The sequence below is a fragment of the Medicago sativa genome, chromosome 7 (assembly GCF_051527215.1).
Source record: "Medicago sativa cultivar Bolivia chromosome 7, Bolivia_mono, whole genome shotgun sequence".
Taxonomy (NCBI): Eukaryota; Viridiplantae; Streptophyta; class Magnoliopsida; order Fabales; family Fabaceae; genus Medicago; species Medicago sativa.
Genome location: NC_140755.1, coordinates 33,572,089 through 33,594,099, shown reverse-complemented (window position 1 = coordinate 33,594,099; position 22,011 = coordinate 33,572,089). Strand labels below are relative to the sequence as shown.

At 35.5% G+C, this 22,011-nt stretch overlaps 1 protein-coding gene, 1 long non-coding RNA gene and 1 pseudogene across 3 annotated transcripts; 1 reads left to right on the top strand and 2 right to left on the bottom strand.

Moving 5' to 3' along the window:
• Nucleotides 1-10,125: 10,125 nt before the first annotated feature.
• On the top strand, nt 10,126-21,637 carry LOC146905783 (protein kinase PVPK-1-like). Its single transcript, XM_085724516.1, has 3 exons — nt 10,126-10,722; nt 14,820-15,208; nt 21,035-21,637. The coding sequence occupies exons 1-3, from the start codon at nt 10,394-10,396 to the stop codon at nt 21,466-21,468; spliced, it is 1,152 nt and encodes a 383-aa protein (XP_085580642.1). The 5' UTR covers nt 10,126-10,393; the 3' UTR covers nt 21,469-21,637.
• On the bottom strand, nt 11,275-13,776 carry LOC146905785 (uncharacterized). 2 transcript variants are annotated; one of them, XR_015018128.1, is made up of 6 exons: nt 13,203-13,776; nt 12,711-12,849; nt 12,392-12,480; nt 12,125-12,191; nt 11,679-11,765; nt 11,275-11,509 (listed from the first exon to the last, which is right to left on the bottom strand). It is a non-coding gene; the product is annotated as an uncharacterized LOC146905785 (long non-coding RNA). The 2 variants fall into 2 exon arrangements; XR_015018127.1 differs by having other exon boundaries at nt 13,262-13,770.
• On the bottom strand, nt 15,353-21,025 carry LOC146905784 (uncharacterized; annotated as a pseudogene).
• Nucleotides 21,638-22,011: the final 374 nt, after the last annotated feature.

The window sequence follows — 22,011 nt, the reverse complement described above, 5'->3', positions numbered from 1 at the left end:
ATAATAATAATTTGGAGAAGAAGGAGGAGACGATCGACTCACCTCGGCATCACGAGGAGTTTTGTTGTAGGTTTTTTCTGCCAACATACATACAAATTGAATTGGTAAATTGAATTCGAATTTCGTCAGAAGATAATCCATCACAAAGGAGGAGTGATTGATGATTGTTGGTTGATCGCAAGAGAGAGAGGAGAAATTGAACGAAACCCTAACACAATTGCGTTGAAGAAGAAAGGCGCTAGATTTTTTTTTTTTTGGTTACAAGAAAGGCGCGAGATTCAGAATCTCAATTCTTTCCCTCTTGAAAATTCAATCAAATTTCTATATATAATGGGTCATTAATGGTAGGTAATAAGACATCTATTCTCTAATTTTCTAATTATAAAACTTAATGTCTATCAAAAATACAATCTTACCCCTTTTTAATTTTTTGACACGTCATCAAAATTATATCCTTCTGTGTCTTGTACTTCATCCTCCCTCTATTTTTTCTCTTTTAAAAACAAATTAAAACAAACCCATTCGATAAAAAACACTAACTTAATCTTTTTTTAAATAACAAACAAACTTAATCTTTTATTTTCTAATTATCTATTCTCTAATTATGAAACTTAATGTGTACCAAAAATACAATATTACCCCTTCTTAATTTTTTGAGTCGTCATAAAAAATATATCCTTTTGTGTCTTTTTCTTTAACCTCCTCCTATATTTTCTCTCTTAAAAAAAAATTAAAACAAACACACTTGATAAAACATTCTAAATTAATCTATTTTAAAAGAACAAACAAACTTAATTTTAATCCCAATCAAAATAAATTTTTCTATAATTCAACTTCTAAATATTTACATAGTTAAAAACAATTTACAATCTATTATCTTTCTCTAATTATTAAAGTTAATCTTTCTCTAATTATTAAAGATATTATTTTGTAACAAAAAAACTATTTTTTATAGTTGTATCCAAACAAATTAAATTATTTAAAACATGCGATTTTAATTACAATAACCAAACAAAATAAATCGTTATTTGTTTTTATAAATTTTCTTGATTAATAGATATCAAAATCACTTTTATTTATTAGTAACAAAACGGGTCATGACTCTCATGGGACCTTGGGTATCGATTTATCATCATGGAATCTGACTCTCGGACAGCTTTGGATCTTATTGCGGATACTGATCAGAATGACTTTCATCCTCATGCAAACTTGCTTTCTCTCATTAGGAAGCTTTCTTCTCTTCCTTGGTCGGTCTCCTTTAATCATACTTTGAGAGAAGGCAATGAATGTGCTAACTGGTTGGCCAAGTTTGGTGCTAAAAATGTTGATTCCTTGAAGATATGGATGTCTCCTCCACCTTAGCTAAATATCTCTCTGCTTGCGGATGCCTCTGGAATATTTAGACAGCGATTTGCTTAGTTTATTTTTTAAATTTTCCCATTCATAAAAAAAACGGGTCCTGAATTGTTTTCTTACAAAGAGGTGGTTTTTATCATGATAAAAAAATCCATAAATTATTGAATGTCGTTTTTTTAATACGTAACAAATTTGTCATATATTTAATTTACATTTACTAAAAATAAACTTTATGGCATACATGTGATTTCATCTCATCATGTGTTTCTAATAAAAAACATTAATAAATACATTTTATACTGATACTTAAAAAAACACGGGAATAAAAAGGGTAAATAAAAAAGAAAAAAGCATAGGACTATTTCTCACTCATTTAAATTTATTCAATTATATCCAATTGAATGATCACAAATAACATAATTTGGGAGAGTTACAAAATCTTTCTCATTTATAAATTATACACGGTTTTTTTTTTAGGGAAAATTATACACGGGGTTAGTGTTTATTATGAGAAATACAACTACTTTACATAAAATTACACATCTTCAAGATTACTTCTTTTGTATAAATGATTTTCATACGTTTTTTTTGTTTATCTTAATGTCATATTATAAAATTATTATTTTTAACCGTTATTCATTATTAATCATTATATCCTTTTAAAGAATGACTATAAAAAAAACACAAGACAAACGTTACTCTCTAATTAATTAGACACTAACTAATATTGTTGTACTCCCTCCGTCCTAAATTATAAGCAAAAAAAAAATCCATTTTCTTTATCCCAAATTATAAGAAAAAAGATCAACTTTTATCATATTTAATTATGTTTTTTCAAAAAATTATCTTTTCCAAAGGAAAATTAAATGCAAAGTGCATTCAATTTGCTCTCTTTTTAATTTTCTCTATAATCAACTACCAATGAAAATTGTTTTTACATCTTCCTATAAAACTTATTTCAAAGATGACACAAAAAACTATGTTTTAGTTTTCTTAATAAGTGTGATTTTTTTTTAGCTTATAATATGGGACGGAAGGAGCACAAATCATACATGGGACAACAATCAGTCACATATTAATTAGTTAAATTGATTTTTTTTATGTATTGTATCTAGGCATGACAACAAAACCCATACCCGCGAGTATTCATCCAAACCAAACTCAATTTGACGGGTTTTCCCCCGCTTTGACTCGGTTTGGGTTTTCCCCGATTTCAAAATACGGGTACGGGATGAGTAAAGGGGATATAGGTATACCCACCCCAAACCCATACCCAAACTCGTCCCGAATGTAGAAAATCATTTTATTGCCCCTTTTATATAAAAAGAAACTCAAACCATAAATCATTTCAGTCACATAATCAGAGTCTATGTCTATTAGATGACACCCACTTCTCAGAGTTCTCTATATTCTCCATCGTCATTTCTTTGCAGGATAATGCAAAGCAACATTGCACATGAGAAAGAAAAATACTTCTATTTTATATAAAAAAAAAAATTATCCATTGCGGGGATGGGGCTGGGATACTCGAACGCGTCAGAGACGGGGATAAGATTCGATTTCTTATCTCTGTGGGATATGGGTAGGGTAGCGGATATGTATATGGTAGTAGGGTATGAGGACGGGGAAGGTAAAATTTGTCCCCATCCGCCCCATTACCATGCCTAATTGTATCTTCTAAATAATAGTGGGAGTAATTATAATATACTAATTATAATTTGATATAAGAATCTTGCACGATACACATATTTATTGTTTATAAATTCATATAAAAATAAAAAAATGCTAAAAAAATTATAAATATTTTTCAATGATATATAAAAATCACGGGGCTTATTAACGCCCTCGTTATCATTATTGTGATTTTATTATTTATAATATTTTCACATATTTTTGGTCTACCATTTTATAATATTTAATAACAACTATTTCAATATTTTTATTATTATCTTCATTTTTATAATTAATTTTTTTAATTTCTCAATGTAAATAATATTGTAAATGCGTTTTGACGCATAAATCGCAATTTAAGGATCAGCCCGTGCGGAGCACGGGCCCCGTGCTTAGCACAGGTCTGTTGCTAGTTATCACATTAATAATTCGACAACACATATTTATAATTAATATATGGAAAAAATTAAAATAAACAATTATACTTACATTGGCGTCACTCCAAAACAAGCACATCACATGAGTACTGAACGGCGGTAGAAGCGACAGGTTACCAGGGCTCCCGGGAAAACCATTTGGTACGGGTGTAACCTCCGGTATCCCCTGCTGCTCAGGGTCAACCTCTACCTCCTCTTGAGCCACCTACTTGTAGTAGTGCTCCTGAGCAGCGTGGTAGTGAGGGTCCTCCTCATAATCATGTGTAGGGTCCACTATCTGGGACGGAACCGTCTACGACGACAACTCCTCCCCAAGTCCCCACTCCTACGCCCATCTGATCCTCCTCATAAGTACAAATATCATTTTTCATAACTTTATCACCCTCACATTTTCATAGGTCTTAAATTAATTATTTTGGTTTAATTGGTAGTATTAATTTTATTCATATTAATTATTTTAGGTCGCAAACCCGATGGAGTTGATTTGGTAGTGTTGACGTTAGACCTTAGAGTGTGTTCCTCTTATGGTCTGAGGTTCAATTCTCTTTGGTGTCAATTTCGACGAGTTAGTTTAACTTCTTAAAAAAAATTTATTTTAGGCCGCATAATATAAAGTTTATTCATTACATTTGTTACTAATTATTTTTTTTTACTGTTAAAAATAAATTTTTTTTTTTAAGAAATTAAAATATCCCACCAGAATTGAGACTAGGAAGAATAGAACTTGCGGCCTTTATCTATAAAAAAAAAAGAACTTGCGGCCTTTAATTAATCTATTAAAAAAACTTATTTATCAATTTATTAAAAAATTAATCAATATTTTGTCAAAAAAATATTGTGAATGTATTAATTTTTTTTAAGGAGTATTTAATTTTTTTTTTGTTGTTATTGTAAAAGCTATTGTCAAAAAATTATTGTAAAACTAAAAACTAAAGCTATGTTTGATAAGAGATATTCATTTGAGCTTATAACTAATAGTTTATAGATAGACTCATATAACTAAAAATACTCATTTGATGATTGTCATTTACTCACGAAGTTATTGTTTATCTTAGTGAACTTATAGTGTTTTTATAAGCTAAATCAAGTTGTTTATAGATTAAAGCTTAAAGTTTACAAATTCAATTATCCTTTCTTTTTGTTGCAAAAACAGAGCGTTGAGTTCATTCGCTAGTGAGTGCAAAAACAAAAAAGTGATTTCACTTTTCTCCTTCTTCTTCAGTTTTTCTTTCCATTCTCATGCTTCTTCTTCAACGAGAAATGAACAAATGAAACAACATTCCTCATTCTTCTTCCACATTGCCATTTTTCTCCTCTCATCAAAGTAACGTTCTTTCTCTTTCTCTTCTTTCTTTATTGCAAAGAATCAAGTTTTTTTTTTATTGGGCCGTTTTTATTATTGCATTTTTCATCAAAAAATTGTAAATTTTTTTGGTGGGTTTTGTTTATTCTTCATAAAACAATAATGGGTTCTTGGAAAAACTTGTAAAAATCAAATTTTTTATATCAGGGTGTTTCTGTTTAATGCATTTTTATTCAAAAACGTTGGTGGGTTTTGATTATTCTTCATGAACAATCATGGGTTCTAGAGAAAAGTTGTAAAAATCAAATTTTTATGCTATGTTGATGATGCCTTGTGAATGAAGTTTCTTGATGTTTGTTTCTATTTTTATCTTTTGTGGAATTCAAACTTTCTGAATTTGAAGACTTTTTTTATTTTGGGAATTTTTAAATTGGATCACATTATGAATTGTTGATTGTGTCTGAAATTGGTCTTTTGAATTTCATTATCCATATTGAATATTGAATGCAACAATAGGTGATTGAGAATTTGAGATTATCTTATTTTAAAACTCTTTTCATGATTATTTGATATGGTAATTCATTGTGTTGAGTTGATTTTTTTTATCTTTATTTACTTTGTTTATTAAATTTCATATCAGTGTTAAAGAGTATCAAATGTCTTTTAATCTCAATCATTATAGTTTATAATGCAATAGGAGGAGATTAAGATTCTGTTGTTTCTAACATGGTATCTAGAGCCTTTTCTCCCATTTCCATGGAGAAAGTTAGTTACGAGTTTGTTACGTTTTCAATTCTCATCAATTTTCATTGATCTTTGTTGAAGATTTCTGCGTTGTTCTTCAATTTCTTCGTAGATTTTCTTGTTGATTCTTGTTGCATCATCTTCATCTTCTTCATTTTTTTCTGCAATTTTTCTTCATCTTCTTCGGTTTTCACCATGGTTCGCCAAATTCAACCGGATACTGAATCGGTTTTCTACGTTCATCCAAGTGAAGGACCAAACTCTGTTGTTATTGCTCCTCCTCTGGATGGTTCAAACTACCTCGCATGGAGTCGTTCCATGATTCGAGCTTTTGGCGCGAAAAACAAGTTGAAATTTATTGATGGATCTATGGAGATTCCTGATGAAGATGACTTGAATCGTAGTGCATGGGAACGTTGTAATCATCTCGTTCAATCTTGGATCATCAATTCAGTTTCACCACAGATTGCTCAAACCCTAGTTTTCCATGAAAACGCCATTGATGCTTGGTCTGAGCTCAAAGAACGCTTTGCTAAAGCTGATCGTATTCGAATTGCTTCTTTATGTTCCAAGATTAACAATTTGAAACAAGGTTCTAAGACTGTTTTGGAGTATTTCACTGAAATGAAAACTCTATGGGAAGAGTTGAATTCACACAGGCCTATGCCTCATTGCACTTGTCCACATCCATGTCGTTGTGCTGCAATGAGAGAAGCTAGAAACTATAGGCTTGAAGATCAGGTTATTCAGTTTCTTACTGGTTTAAATGATCAATTCAATGTTGTGAAAACTCAAGTGCTCATGCTTGATCCCCTTCCTTCTATCAACAAAGTGTATTCATTAGTTGTTCAGGAAGAAAGTAATAATCATTCTCTTCCTTCTCCCATTGATTAACAACTCTCAGTTGTTAATGCTGCTGAATCACAAGGTAGAGGCTATGGTAGAGGCAGAGGTAGGGGATACTCTAACAATTTCAGGCCACCCAGACATTGTAGCTTTTGTGGGAAAAGTAACCACACAGTTGATTTTTGCTACCAAAAGCATGGGCACCCTAATTTTCAGAAGCAAGGTGCTTCTGCAAATGCCTCTAGAAGTATTGAAGAAGTTGAGGCACAACCAGGAAGTAGCAATGAAGCTTCTTCAAGTTCAGGTTCCACTATTTCTTAGGAGAAGTATGATCAGCTTGTCAGTTTGTTACAACAAGTGAATTTACTTCCTGCAGCTGCCTCATCTCCTAGTGCCAATCAAGTTCATGCTCCTTCTAGTTAAACTTCCATCAATCCCTCAGGTATATCATCTATTTTCTCATGTTCTTTGCAATCTAAATCTGATTTATGGTTGTTAGATTCTGGTGCCAATGAACATGTTGTCAGTTCCCTTCATTGGTTCACATCCTATCACAAAATCACTCCTAAACTTGTCAATTTGCCTAATGGATCCTCAGTAACTGTTGATATTGCTGGCACAATTCATTTTACTCCTGAATTTTATCTTGAAGATGTTTTATTTTCATCTCTTTTTACTCTCAATTTGATTTCCATCTTCAAGCTTTGTGATTCTTTGAAGTGTTATATCACATTTCATAACAATAAATGTTTCTTACAGGATCTTCAATCACAGAAGATGATTGGTTTGGGTGAACCATTTGAAGGTCTCTATAGATTGAACTTAGATTTTTTTGCTTCTTCCTTGAATAAATCTTTGCTTGTCAATAATGTTTCTCTTAATCAGCTTCTTACTATTCCTTCTTCTGCCCTTTGGCATTTTAAATTGGGACATGTATCCATAAAAGATTAGCTCATATGTCTCATTTGTATCCTTCTTTAACTTTTGATTCAAAATCCACCTGTGATATATGCCATTTTGCTAGACAAAAGAAACTTCCTTTTTCTCTTAGTTCTTCAGTTGCTTCCAAAAACTTTGAATTGTTGCACTTTGATATTTGGGGTCCTCTAGCTGTGCCTTCCATTCACAATCATAAGTATTTTCTCACCATACTTGATGATCACAGTAGATTTGTTTGGATTGTTCTTCTTAAATCCAAAGCTGAAGTATCACAACATGTCAAAAATTTTATTACTCTCATTGAGAATCAATTTCATGTGACTCCTAAAACTGATTCTCAATGAGAGTAATAAAATTTAGGCTAGACTCATGCTGATGGATCAATTGAGAGATACAAGGCTTAGAAGAAACTCATGCTGATGGATCAATTGAGAGATACAAGGCTAGACTTGTAGCAAAAGGTTACAATCAAGTTGAAGGCCTTGACTATTTTGACACATATTCACCAGTTGCTAAGCTCACCACTGTGAGGACTGTCCTTGCTTTGGCATCCATTAATAGTTGGCACATTCATCAGTTAGATGTCAACAATGTCTTTTTACATGGAGACCTACAAGAAGATGTTTACATGCTTGTTCCTCAAGGTATCACTCCTGACAAACCTAATCAGGTGTGTAAACTCCTCAAATCCCTCTATGGTCTCAAACAAGCAAGTAGAAAGTGGTATGAAAAACTCACTTCCATTCTGGTTCAGCATCAATATGTCCAATCCAATGCTGATCACTCTTTGTTCATCAAGAAAACTGCCACTTCATTCACAGTTTTACTAGTTTATGTTGATGATGTCATTATAACTGGTGACTCTCTTGATGAATTCAAATTCATCAAAGATATTCTGAATTCCACATTCAAAATTAAAGATCTTGGTCAGCTTAAATACTTTATGGGTTTGGAAGTTGCCCATTCTTCTCAAGGCATATTTCTTTGTCAAAGAAAATACTGTCTTGACCTTCTCACTGACACAGGCTTTCTTGCATCCAAACCTGTCTCTACACCATCTGATCCATCATGCAAGCTTCACAAAGATAATAGTGCACCATATTCTGATGTGCCTTCATACAGGAGATTGATAGGCAGGCTGATCTACTTGACAAACACCAGGCCAGATATCACTTTTGCTACTCAGCAACTTAGTCAATTTCTTACTTCTCCTACTGAGAAACATTATCTGGCTGCCACTAGGATCTTGAGGTATTTGAAGAAAAGTCCTGGTCAAGGGTTGTTCTTTCCCAGACAATCTTCCTTGTTTTTATCTGGTTTCTCAGATGCAGATTGGGCTGGATGCTTGGATTCTAGAAGATCAGTTTCTGGCCAATGTTTCTTTCTTGGAAGCTCTCTCATCTCCTGGAGAACCAAGAAACAATCAACTGTTTCAAGATCTTCCTCAGAGGCTGAGTATAGAGCACTTGGTGCTGCAACTTGTGAGCTTCAGTGGTTACTTTACTTACTTGCAGACCTTCATGTTTCAACAGTCAAGCTTCCAGTTCTTTATTGTGATAACCAGAGTGCTCTCCACATAGCTGCCAATCCTGTGTTCCATGAGAGAACAAAACATCTTGAAATTTATTGTCATCTGGTCAGAGACAAAGTTCAAGCTGGCATCATGAAACTTCTTCCTGTTTCATCCACAGATCAGTTGGCAGACTTTTTCACAAAGCCCCTGCTTCCTCAACCATTCAACATTCTCTTATCCAAGCTGGGAATGCTCAATATTTACCATTCTCCAGCTTGTGGGGGGATCTTAGAGGAAAAAGAAGAAGAGAGTGCAGTTACTTGAGCTGCAAGTAACTTGAGATGCAAGTTACTTGAGCTGCAAGTAACTTCCTTGGCTTGGCTTGATAAGCTGTTAGTTTTGGCTGATAAGCCTTTGATCTTATCACATTTTGTATAAATACTACTTGTATTCTCTTTTCACAATTAATGAGAATGAAACTTTTTTCCATTTGTTGAATTTCATAACAGAATTTTTGTTACATATTGATAATTTCCCATTGTACTGTGTTAGGTTTGATTTTTAGGTGTGTTTCAGGAGCTTAAGATTATGTTACTTCAGAATTTTTTTAATGACTATTTGATATTAGTAATTGATTATGTTTAGTGGAATTTTTAGGTGTGTTTCAGGAGATTGATACTATGTTATTTCTGAATTTTTTGAATGATTATTACATTTTGGTAATTTACCGTGTTGAGTTGGCTTTTTAGGTTTGAGATTATGCTAATTCAGAACTTTTTTGAATGATTATTAGATATTGGTAATTGACTATGTTTTGTTGAATTTTTAGGTGTGTTTAGATATATCTGTCATGGAGTCTCCTATGACTGCAGTTGAAACTATATCAGAGGTTCAGAATTTAGTTTCTGAGGTACCGATACACCACAGCCTTCCTATATCATCAGGGGTTCCCCGTTCTTCGCGGCCTCCCTTATATAGAAATAATCAAGGAGCTTCTTCTTCTTCCAGATCTTTTTTGGAACAAAGACATTATCATCATAATTATGGAACAAAGAAGATTCACCATCTAAACAGCTATGTAGTTAATTAAAAGCATTCATATCACGAAAGAAACAATGAAAGGTTGCCGGCAAAATTATGCAGCAAGCAAATGTTTGATGATGATTCCGAGAATTTTGACTCAAGTTTTGAAGTATTAGAATCTGACAATAGTATCTTAGTTCCATCAAAACGAGCCGTTGTTAATCAACCGAAGAATTACTATTCTCAGTCAGAGAATAGTTTTGTCCTAGTCCTCAGAACAGTTACTATTCAACCACTGTCTATTCGAAAGCAAAACAAAGTTTCACCAGTACTGAAGTCAGTGAGTGTGTGAGTGTTGATGGTAAGTCGTGTGAGAGCGGAGAAGTTCCGAATTTCAGTGATTTTAATGAGAGTAGGAAAACCAGTATCTGTTGAGCGAGTACCAGAAGTGATGTTAGTGATGAAAGCAACACGAGTAGTTTGAGCGGTGCTTTGTATAAACCTCATAAGGCAAATGATATAAGACGGGAAGCGATTCAAGCTGTACGAGCTCGCGAGGGGATGTTGGAAATGAGGCATTTTAGAATATTGAAGAGATTGGGAAGTGGAGATATAGGAAATGTATATCTAGCTGAACTTAGTGGCACAAGGACTTCTTTTGCTATGAAACTCATGAACAAAACCGAGCTTGCAACTCGTAAGAAGCTACTGAGGGCTCAGACGGAAAGAGAGATATTGCAGTCTTTAGATCATCCTTTTTTACCTACATTATATACACACTTTGAGACTGAGACACTCTCTAGCTTGGTAATGGAGTTTTGTCCCGGTGGCGACCTTCATGCAATCAGGCAAAGACAACCTGGGAAGTATTTTTCAGAGCACGCTGTCAGGTTAGCTATTCCTTTCTTTTTCAGCTTGCTCCCTGCAATTATATATCTGTATGTAACAAGAAGACATGTATATTCAATCACTACAAGAAAAACATTGATTTGGGACGGAAATTTCCGTCGCACAGTAGTGTAAATTTCCGTCCCAGTTGAAATCTGGGACGGAATTTTCGAAAAAATACTTTCGTCGCAATTCTTGCTGTCGCAATTCTTTGGGGACGGAATTACATCGTCCGTCGCGTGTTTGGGACGGAATTTGGGACGGAATGTATTAATTGTTTTATTCCAATTATTTAATTCCGTCCCAACATTGTGACGGAAATCTCAAATTCCGTCCCGATGTTTGCGACAAAATATTTAAAATCCGTCCCAGATTGGGTTAATTTTTTTTTTAAACAATTTTTTTTTGTTGGGATAAATTTATATAAAACTCAGTCACAAATAAATAACGTGTGTCAAATATTATTTACAATATTATTCTGCGATTTTAATATCCTTATATTATGCATGTTTAATTGTCATAACCATTTCAAAAAAAACATTCCAAGAGTACAATTCAATTTGTAAACATCAATAGTTTCATCAGAAACATACAAGTATCTAACGAAATATCAAAGTATTATCAAACATCCAATAGGTTAACCTTCTAATAACTTGAAGGTATACAAAATATCAAACTCAATTAATTCTTAAGTTCTAATAACTTCCTTGAGTCTTAGCAATGCTGAAACATAAAAACCACATACACTAGCAATTGTTGATTTGTCTAAGAAATATCCAAGGTTTGATTCTGTACAAAAACACAAGGAAAGAAATAGTCATAAACATGTGTACCCCAAAGACAATGTCAAGCTATCAAAACTCATATCGTCATCCATGTATTTGATATCAAATGTACCCACTTTTACAATTAATGCAAAAACAATATATCTTTGACTTTCAAATGAGAAATAACGTACCATTATACACAATCTTTAGAAGATGATAGCTACTCTTCATTATTCGAGATCCATTGGCGTAACACATGCTTTTTTTCTCTATAACCCCTGAACCCAGAAAAGGAAGAATATATAATGAGTAATATATTAAAAGGAATAGACCGGAAGAACGAAAAATATATAAAGGTCCAAGACTAATTTAAAAGTCGGACCTTTTGTCAAAATCTATCAATAACAAATTGAACAATCTAATAGATAAAAAGTGCAAAAGGAGATGATAGAACAGCTTCTCCCTCATTATACATCAGAAAATTCAATCAACGATTTCTAAATCATGTAAGGGAGGGCATTCAAGCATATAGACAAACCATTCTTTTAAACCATAGCAGATGCTTTCACGGTTAATGGCATAAAAATTGTTTAGTTAATGGCATAAAATTAATTTCATAACAAACTAAAGCCGTTACCCTTAATTTGGTCATTAACTTCTTTCTCTCAATTCAAATGATCTATTTCCTTTCTCTACTTCAGCTCCTGTCAGCAAAAGAACAACTAAAAAGTTGAAAACCAAACTCACCTTGATGATATCATAGCCCTTTTTGAACTCTAATTTCAGCATTCATAGAAATTAGAAAAATTAAGTATATGCCATTAACAAATTTGAAATAAAGTAAAACTAAAAAATAAGATGGATCTTACTTACTAATTGATTAACAACCACCACCAAATATTACCTAGTTGCAACAATGGATTGTGAAGACGCCTCAGCTCTTACAGTCTTTGATTAAGCTTCTTCGATAACGTGTCAAGTTGATCCAAGTTCCTGTGAACATAGTTCAAAATTAGACATAAAACAAAAACAAAACAAAATAATTGTTTCTAAATATCATGGCCCATTCGCCAAAGCCTAAACTAATAAAATAGTTTTTTTGGACCACATAGTAAATGAGACACAAAAACAATCATATACCATTGGCAACATACCATATGTCAGCCAATAAATCAAATACACATGGGTATAGTTTAATATGAAATATTGGTAAGGTAGCAAACCTGCAATTGGTCTGGATTGGTGCTGATTATGAAATCATCAGCTCCTTAGCCTCAGCTTCTTTGGAAGGAGAAGTACTTATGACTGTAACACGGTGACCAAATGCTTTGCCAAATTTGACAGCCATGTGACCAAGTCCTCCTAAACCAACAATCACCCACAATGAAAATTAATTACAATCTCTTAAATTTTCTTTGACACTTCATAAAATGCACAACAATGAGCTCATCATTCATACATCAACTCTTGCACATTTCTTCAAACACCAAGAAAACACAATTCCATCAAATAAAAATCTCCCATTTTATCATAAAACAATAATCTCAAAAAACCAATTAATTCTACAACTACCCAACAACAAAAATATTCAAAACAAAATCACTAATGAAGCAAAGAATATGACCAGCCTAATCCTTAAAAATCTCAGCAGCTTATAAAATTTTAAAACTAAAAAGAAGAACAAACCAACACATGAGCAAAAGAGATGAGTTTACCCATGAAGCAAAGAGAAAGCCCAGACAAAATATGCAGAGGGAGATGAGTGATTTCGTACCGGCGGTCAACGATAGTGACTGAGTTGAAAGCGATGGCGGTGAGAGCCTCAGGGTAGCCGTCCTGTAACCATGAACGAGAATCCTTTTTCTACCGCACCTTTTGGAAAGGTCGTCAAGCCACTGTTGTTTCTCCCATTGTTGAAGATGAAGAAGGTGCACCTCTAGCTTACACTGCCATGGTTGAGGCAAACATTGATACTCCCTCCTGCCAATCAAGCCATGATAGAGAACAATCCAATTTGTGTCTAAGAACTTGAGCTTGTCGAGATTGATGATGATACCAACGAAGATTTGGAGAGGGAGAGGGAGAGAACGATGAATGGAGTAAGAAATTTGGGGATTTAGGTTTTCATGGATGAAAGAGAAAGCTACTCTCAGTTGAATAGAGAAACAACCCGTTTTACATATCACATTTGTTTTATTTACTAATAAACTTTTTTTTTTTTTTGCTTTTTCTTAACAATAAACTTATTTTGTTTAAAAGGATTTTTTCTCAGTTTTATATATTATTTTATTATCATTCTTTGAAATTATATAATTTTTTATTTTTTTACAATATTTATAAATAACTTAATTTTTTCCTATATAAAAAACCTTAATTTTTTTACTATAATATTAAAACTATTATTTGCTCAAAAAAATATTAAAACTATTATGAATTTTAATTTTTACATATAAATAATAAAATTAATTCTTAAAATAATTTAATTTCTTAAAAAATTTAATTTAATTTCTTTAATGTTGGCGCCAAAATTCCCGCCCTCATTTTTCACAAAATTTTGAACTGAAATACAAATTTTGACTCAAATATGAGACGGAAATAAAAAATCCGTCCCAATTTTGCGACAAAAACAACAATCCGTCTCAAATTGGGGACAGAATTTCAATTCCGTCCCAAAACAATATAGATTTATTTAATCAAATATTTTTGACAAAATAGTGTCGCAAATTCCGTCCCAATTTAATTATTTTGGGACGGAAAATAATTCCGTCCCGAAATTCCGTCTTAATTTGATGTTTTTCTTGTAGTGAATGTACCTATCTCCTGTTCAATGTGATTTGTATATGTAGTTAAACATGACACTTTGTAATTTATTAGCCCTGTTTGGATAACCAGATTAGTTAAGCACTTATCGCGAAAATCTTTATACCAACTGAGCTTTTCATAAGATAAACACATGACACCTGAGATTTATACCTAGTAGTCGATATAATTTCTTATATATATAATGGATTTTACAAGTGTTGACTTGATTATGTTTGAGTTGAAAATTTATGCTTTTCATACTTTTCTTCTGAAAATAACCAGTATATGTTTGTTCTCATCAATACTTTCTGTACTTAATCAACAGCTACGGAGAAACAGATATCAGTTAATTTGGCCTCTCTAATAGCTTTCTTGATATGAAACCAGAATAACGAAAGCATATAGCTTATAGAAATAGCTTATACTTGTATAATAAACACTTATGTTATAAGCACTTAAGTAAGATGTTTATCCTAACAGGGTCCAAGTGTATTAACATTTCTATAATTTCCATTTTTGGGTTTTTACAGGTTTTATGTTGCAGAAGTTCTCCTTGCTTTGGAGTACTTGCACATGCTTGGAATAATCTATAGAGACCTTAAACCGGAGAATGTGTTGGTGAGAGAAGATGGTCATATCATGCTCTCAGATTTCGATCTCTCTCTAAGGTGCACCGTCAGTCCAACTCTAGTGAAGTCATCAAACCCGATCACTGAAACTAAAAGCTCCGGATACTGCATTCAGCCAGCCTGTGCAATGCAGCCTGACTGCATCCAACATGCATGCTTTTCGCCACGGTTTCTATCCGGAAAATCCAAAGAGAAAAAATTCAGACTAAAGAATGACATGCATCACCAAATGACACCTCTCCCTGAGCTAGTCGCAGAGCCAACAAGTGCGCGGTCAATGTCCTTTGTAGGTGATAGAGGTATGAACTGATTGTGAATGAAACAGTAAATGAATAGAAAAAATATGGAAAATACTTGTAATTGTATGAATGGAGTTTAACAATTACAGAGTGTAGCAAAGCTGAACAAAAGTAACAGAAAGAAAATTAAGCAAGTAACAAACTGATAGTGAGATACTATCAGTCCCCTAAGCACGCAGTGCTCCCAAATCACTATAGAAGTGACCCCACAAAAGATAACTGAATTCTAAGATGATTCTCTCCTTTTCCTTCTTCTGCTTAAATAGCCTCACATGCACATAATCCTCATGCCTTTCTATCCACGTCATCATTCCTTATTCCTTTTGTCTTTTTCCTAGTACAAACCTTCCACACTTTTGGCTTGGTCCCCTTGTCAAGGCCCACCTCATTACTCACATTCCCATCAACTCCCACCTCCTTAGGGACAGCCTTGTCCTCAAGGCTGAATTCAGGAAATTGTCCACGTAAAAACTCATTATCTTCCCAAGTTACATCATCTACAGACTTGTTCTTCCATTGAACTAAACTCTGATGGACTACCGTACTGCCCTGCATTGTGACTCTTGATCCCTGTATCTTGTCAGGATACACATCAATAGCATCATTCATTTCCAATTCAATAGGCAGTTTCCCTTGCACCTGATAGTCACCAACAACTTTCTTTAATAAGGAGACATGGAACACTGGGTGTATTTTGGATTCAGCTGGCAACTTCAACTTGTAAGCTACTTCCCCCACCTTTTCTTCCACCTGAAAAGGACCATAAAATCTAGCAGCCAATTTTTGATTGATTCTTTTAACTACTGATTGTTGTCTATGAGGCTTTAACTTCAAGAAAACCCATTCTCCAACTTCAAAACACAAGTCTCTTCTCTTTTTATTTGCATATCTAGCCATCTGTTCGTGGGCCTTTAGCAGATGCAATTTGAGTTGCTTTAGAGCCTCATCTCTCTCACTTAGCTCCACAGCTACAACAACCACTTTGGTTTCATTAGTCAAAAACCTCAATAAGGGAGGAGGTTGTCTGCCATATACTACCTCAAAGGGGGTTTTTCCAATAGAGCTGTGATAAGTGGTATTATACCAAAATTCTGCCCAAGCGATCCAATAAGACCAAGTCTTCGGATTGTCAGAAGCAAAGCACCTTAGATAGCTTTCTAAACACCTGTTAACTACCTCAGTTTGCCCATCCGTCTCCGGATGGTACGCTGAACTCATTTTCAACTTAGTGCCCTGCAGTTTGAACATCTCCATCCAAAAATGACTAACAAACAGAGGATCTCTATCACTGATTATGGAATTAGGAGCACCATGTAATCTTACCACCTCTTTGACAAAGATTTCAGCAATAGACTTTGCAGTATAGGGATGTTTTAACAGTATGAAGTGACTGTATTTAGACAACCTATCCACAACCACCAACACAGCGTCATATCCCTTAGACTTTGGTAGTCCAGTGATAAAGTCTAAAGTTAAATCTTCCCAAACAGCATTGGGAGTAGGAAGAGGTTGTAGCAACCCTCCAGGTGCAGTAGCATTGTACTTCTGTCTCTGACATACGTCACAGGCTCTAACAAAGTCCCTTACACCCTTCTGCATCCCTACCCAATATAAACATTCTGCCAATCTTCTATAGGTTCTCAGAAATCCTGAGTGACCCCCAGCAGGGGTGCTGTGAAATTCCTCAAGTAACCAAGGAATAGAGGGTGATTCAGGTGAAATCACTAACCTGCCATGATACAATAAAACCCCTTGCTTCACATAAAATCATGGGCGCTTCTCCGGTGTTTCCTGTACTTCAGCAATCAACTTCTGAATATATGGATCAGTGGCTATTTCATCTAGCAGTTTCTTTTTATCAACCCACAAGGAATAAGAAATGATAGAATTCATTTCTCCCTCATCATAACATCTTAACAATGCATCTGCTGCTCTATTTTCCAACCCAGGCTTGTACTTGACCTCAAATTGATAGCCTAACAATTTTTCCAGCCAACATTGTTGAGCAGGAGATGACACTCTCTGTTGTAGGAAATGCTTCAAACTTTTGTGGTCAGTATAAACTATGAATTCCTTAGCCAACAAGTAGTGCCTCCAGTGTTGGATACACAAAACTAATGCCATTAACTCTTTTTCATACACAGATTTTACTAAGTTCCCTTCAGACAAAGCTTTGCTAAAGTAAGCAACTGGCTGCCTTTGTTGCATCAGTACTGCCCCAATTCCTTTACCGGCAGCATCACATTCTACCTCAAAGGGTAAGTTGAAATTAGGAAGTACCAACACAGGAGGTGAAGTCATGATTTGTGTAACACCCACAACGTGGCCCAGTAACAGTGCCGGGTAGCCCATAGTGGAAGTCGGCCAAGGCCGGGTAGCCCAGGGAAGTCGGGCTGTTATAGGATGACCCCACGTTGATATGAGGAACCGAATCACATCGGAATGAGAGGGATCCGGAGGCCGTGTAGGTATGGGACTACATGGTTGAAGGAAGGCTTATAAGAATTGTTAGGTACTACCCATATCAACAAGATGCATCTTCTTTTCGGGAGCTCAATCCATAGGAACTCCACAGTTAAGCGTGCTTGGCTTGGAGTAGTACTAGGATGGATGACCTACCGGGAAGTTTCCCGGTAAGCATGAGGAGAAAGCATGCTGAAAAGACTCGTGTTGGTTTGTGGGGTTAGTCGGCAATCCTGTAAGCAGTCTGGGATGTTACAATTTGTTTCATTTCAGTGAAAGCCTGAACAGCATCTGAACCCCAAGAAAAGTTGTCCTTCTTTGTCAATTCAGTGAGTGGTTTTGCTATTTTGCCATAATCCTTAACAAATTTCCTGTAGTATCCTGTGAGACCCAAAAACCCACGTACTCCCTTCACATTTTTTGGTTCTGGCCAGTCTAATATACATCTCACCTTCTCAGGATCCACAGCCACCCCTTCCCCAGAAATGATGTGACCTAAGTAATCAATCTGAGTGCACCCAAACTTGCATTTTGACTGATTTGCCACAAAACAGTTATCCAACAGAACAGATAAAACTAGCTTCAAATGATTTTGGTGTTCCATAATGTCTTTACTATACACCATAATATCATCAAAGAACACCAAGACAAACTTCCTCAAGTATGGTCTGAAAACATCATTCATAGTAGCTTGAAAAGTGGCTGGGGCATTCATCAACCCAAATGGCATTACTAAGTATTCATAATGACCATTATGAGTCCTAAAAGCAATTTTAGATATATCATTCTCATGCACCCTGATTTGATGGTATCCAGACTTAAGATCAATTTTGGAAAACATAGTAGCCCCATTTAATTCATCTAGAAGTTCATCTACTATGGGAATGGGATACTTATCTGGAATTGTTGCTTTGTTCAGGGCCCTATAATCCACACACATCCTCCAGCTTTTGTCTTTCTTCTTGACCAATATTACCGGACTTGAGTATGCGCTCATGCTAGGCCTGATGACACCTGCCTTTAGCAGTTCTCCTACTTGCTTCTCAATCTCCTCTTTTTGATGATGTGGATACCGGCATGGTCTGACATTGATGGGGCCATGGTTGGGGGACAAATTGATCTGGTGCACCTGAGACCTCTCAGGAGGAAGCTGAATTTGATCATTAAACACTTCATTAAATTCTTCAAGAATGGAATTCAACCCCTTGGATATAACAGATTGGTCTGCTTCAATTGATTGAAAATGAGTCCACCACCAGTCACTCCCAAATCTACTATGAGTATCCTCCAGAAACGTATTCAAGTAGCTTTGCCTGATGTTCTTATTTCCTAGCCCCTGTAGCTTTACCAACTTATTTTCATGTTCAAACTGCATTGTTAGTGCCTTCCAGTTCGTGAGTACCTCTCCCAGAGTGCTCAACCACGAAACTCCCAAAACCATATCCAATCCTCCAAGTTCAAACACCAAAGCATCAACAACTATCTCAATTTCCCCCAATTTCATACTGACTCCCGTACACACTCCTTGAGTACTAACTTTGTGTCCATCACCCAATTTGATGTTCCTTGTTGCTGCAGGAGTAACAACCAGACCTAAAGCAGTAGTTACTTTAGGTGAAATGAAATTGTGACTGGCTCCACTATCGATCAACACTAACAGATCCACATCTTTGATTCTGCCCTCAATCTTCATTGTGCGATGCTCACCCATACTTCCCAGAACCCCCATCGTCTTGCACTCGACCTCTTCCTCTTCATCACTACCTCCGGAGACATCTTCAATGTTGATGATTTCACCTTCTTCGTTCAACCCCTCGCCGTCTCCCAAAATCAACACCCTCAGCGTACGTTCTGGGCACTTGTGCAAGGTAGGGTGATATTTGCCACCGCATTTGAAACAGAGACCCTTTGCCCTTCTTTCTGCAATTTCTTCACTGCGGATGCTACGTGTTCCTGACGAACCAGAACGAAGATCGTTCTCACTCTTCTTAGCCGTCGATGTGAGAGAAGATGAAGAATTGACACTAGATCCAACAGAACCCGTTTTTTGAGATGGGTTGGAAAAACGGGTCGGATCCTTTGAGTTATACCCGTTTCTATTTTTTAATTACCCAGCCCAATCATTATGGCCCAAACGGTCAGATCCTCCTTTCTTCCCATTTTGTCTGTCGCCATCGTCATCATCCTCCTTCAATTCATCTTCTACATCCTTAGCAATCCTCATCATCTGCATCCTGTTACGAGGATTGAGTGTTCGAACCCTTCTCCGGATCTGAGGTTTCAAACCACTCATAAAATACCCTAGATATTGCTCTTCTGGAAGTCTCTCTACCTGCGATGAGAGTAATTCGAACGCTTCGACGAACTCCTCTACGCTCCCTTTCTGCCTTATGTGGACAATTCCTCAAAAGGATTTTCCAACCGTCTCCCACCGTAACGTGCTATCAGCACTCGTTTCAATTTTTCCCAGGATAATTCATCTTCCGTTTCCATCAAAAGGTTGAACCAGTGGATGGTTGAACCTTCCATACTCAAACGTGACAGCTTCACTCGCATATCATCTGATGTATTCTGAACATCGAAATAAATTTCTGCTCTCGTGATCCAAGCCACATGATCTTCACCGTCAAATAATGGAAGCTTCACCTTCTTCCCGGCGAGGCGAGATTCATTCTGCAACGAATCTCCCACAGAAGTTTCTCCCTCCTGAGTTACTCCCTTGTAACCAATTTGTTTGCTTAATTCTGTCAAAATCACACTCTGTTGCTGCATCTGTTGCGCGTGCTGTTGCATTTGAGACGCTAGACCTTGCAGTGTGGTTGTCACTGCTCCCATCTGAGTCTCCAACGCATCGATTCGATCACCCATCTTAGGCTTCCTTGGCATCTACAGATCTCCGGTCGGTGGTGTGATTGATCCGGTAGGTCGGACCAATTTGATAGAGGTATGAACTGATTGTGAATGAAACAGTAAATGAATAGCAAAAATATGGAAAATACTTGTAATTGTATGAATGGAGTTTAACAATTACAGAGAGTAGCAAAACTGAACAAAAGTAACAGAAAGAGAATTAAGCAAGTAACAAACTGATAGTGAGATACTATCAGTCCCCTAAGCACGCAGTGCTCCCAAATCACTATAGAAGTGACCCCACAAAAGATAACTGAATTCTAAGATGATTCTCTCCTTTTCCTTCTTCTGCTTAAATAGCCTCACATGCACATAATCCTCATGCCTTTCTATCCACGTCATCATTCCTTATTCCTTTTGTCCTTTTCCTAGTATAAACCTTCCACACTTTTGGCTTGGTCCCCTTGTCAAGGCCCACCTCATTACTCACATTCCCATCAGTAGGCACACACGAGTACTTGGCGCCTGAAATTATTAAAGGAGAAGGACATGGAAGTGCTGTGGATTGGTGGACGTTCGGGATATTCTTATACGAACTCTTGTTTGGTCGAACACCGTTCAAAGGTTCTGGGAATCGAACCACGATGTTTAATGTTGTTGGGAAGCCTTTAAGGTTTCCAGAATCTCCTACTGTCAGCTTTGCTGCAAGGGACTTGATCAGAGGTTTACTTGTGAAAGAGCCCCAACACCGTCTTGCCTATAGACGCGGAGCTGCCGAAATCAAACAACATCCGTTCTTTCACAATGTGTACTGGGCACTGATCCGCTGCGCTAATCCTCCAGAGGTACCAAGACCAATGATGATGAAACCAAACTCAACTGAAAATGAAGTTGGAATGAACCCTTCTGGTAATTATTTAGAATTTGATTACTTTTGATTCTAAAAATGTGATGTGTAGAGTTTGTGGACCATGATTCCTTCCTTTATTGCATAAAAGAATGCAATGCAAATTTTTTGTTCAATTACATTGATCAGCAATTGATGAACTGTTGTAAGAAATTCCATATTCCTTGATTTGAGGAACAAAGTTTATATACTCTTTCATTTACCTCTATTCCTAATAATCTATAATACTGTGTTTTGGATGTTATTATGGGAAAGTAATGACAAAGTTTATAGTTTACTTACTAGTGTAAAAATTTAAGGAGTCATCTTGAGTATAGTCAAATTTTACGATTTATTTAATTATGATAGTATTTTAATCTATATATAGTGGTTTAAAAAAAAAAAAAACTATTTTTAAGATGTAATTATTAATTAGAAGTATGTAAAGTATATAGAACAAACAGTTACATGTTTCATTAATGGTAAATATTGTTTACTTCAGATTTTAAAATGAATGCTTCACTTTGGTAACGTGTGTTTTAAGACACTCCTTAAATAATAAAAATGAAAATATTTTATTAGAAAATGTGTGTTT

Coding starts and splice junctions, on each gene's coding strand:
- LOC146905783 (XM_085724516.1), top strand. CDS start 10,394: ATGTTGGAAATGAGGCATTTTAGAATATTGAAGAGATTGGGAAGTGGA. Junction 10,723..14,819: donor TTTTCAGAGCACGCTGTCAG/GTTAGCTATTCC, acceptor GGGTTTTTACAG/GTTTTATGTTGCAGAAGTTC. Junction 15,209..21,034: donor GCGGTCAATGTCCTTTGTAG/GTGATAGAGGTA, acceptor TCCCATCAGTAG/GCACACACGAGTACTTGGCG.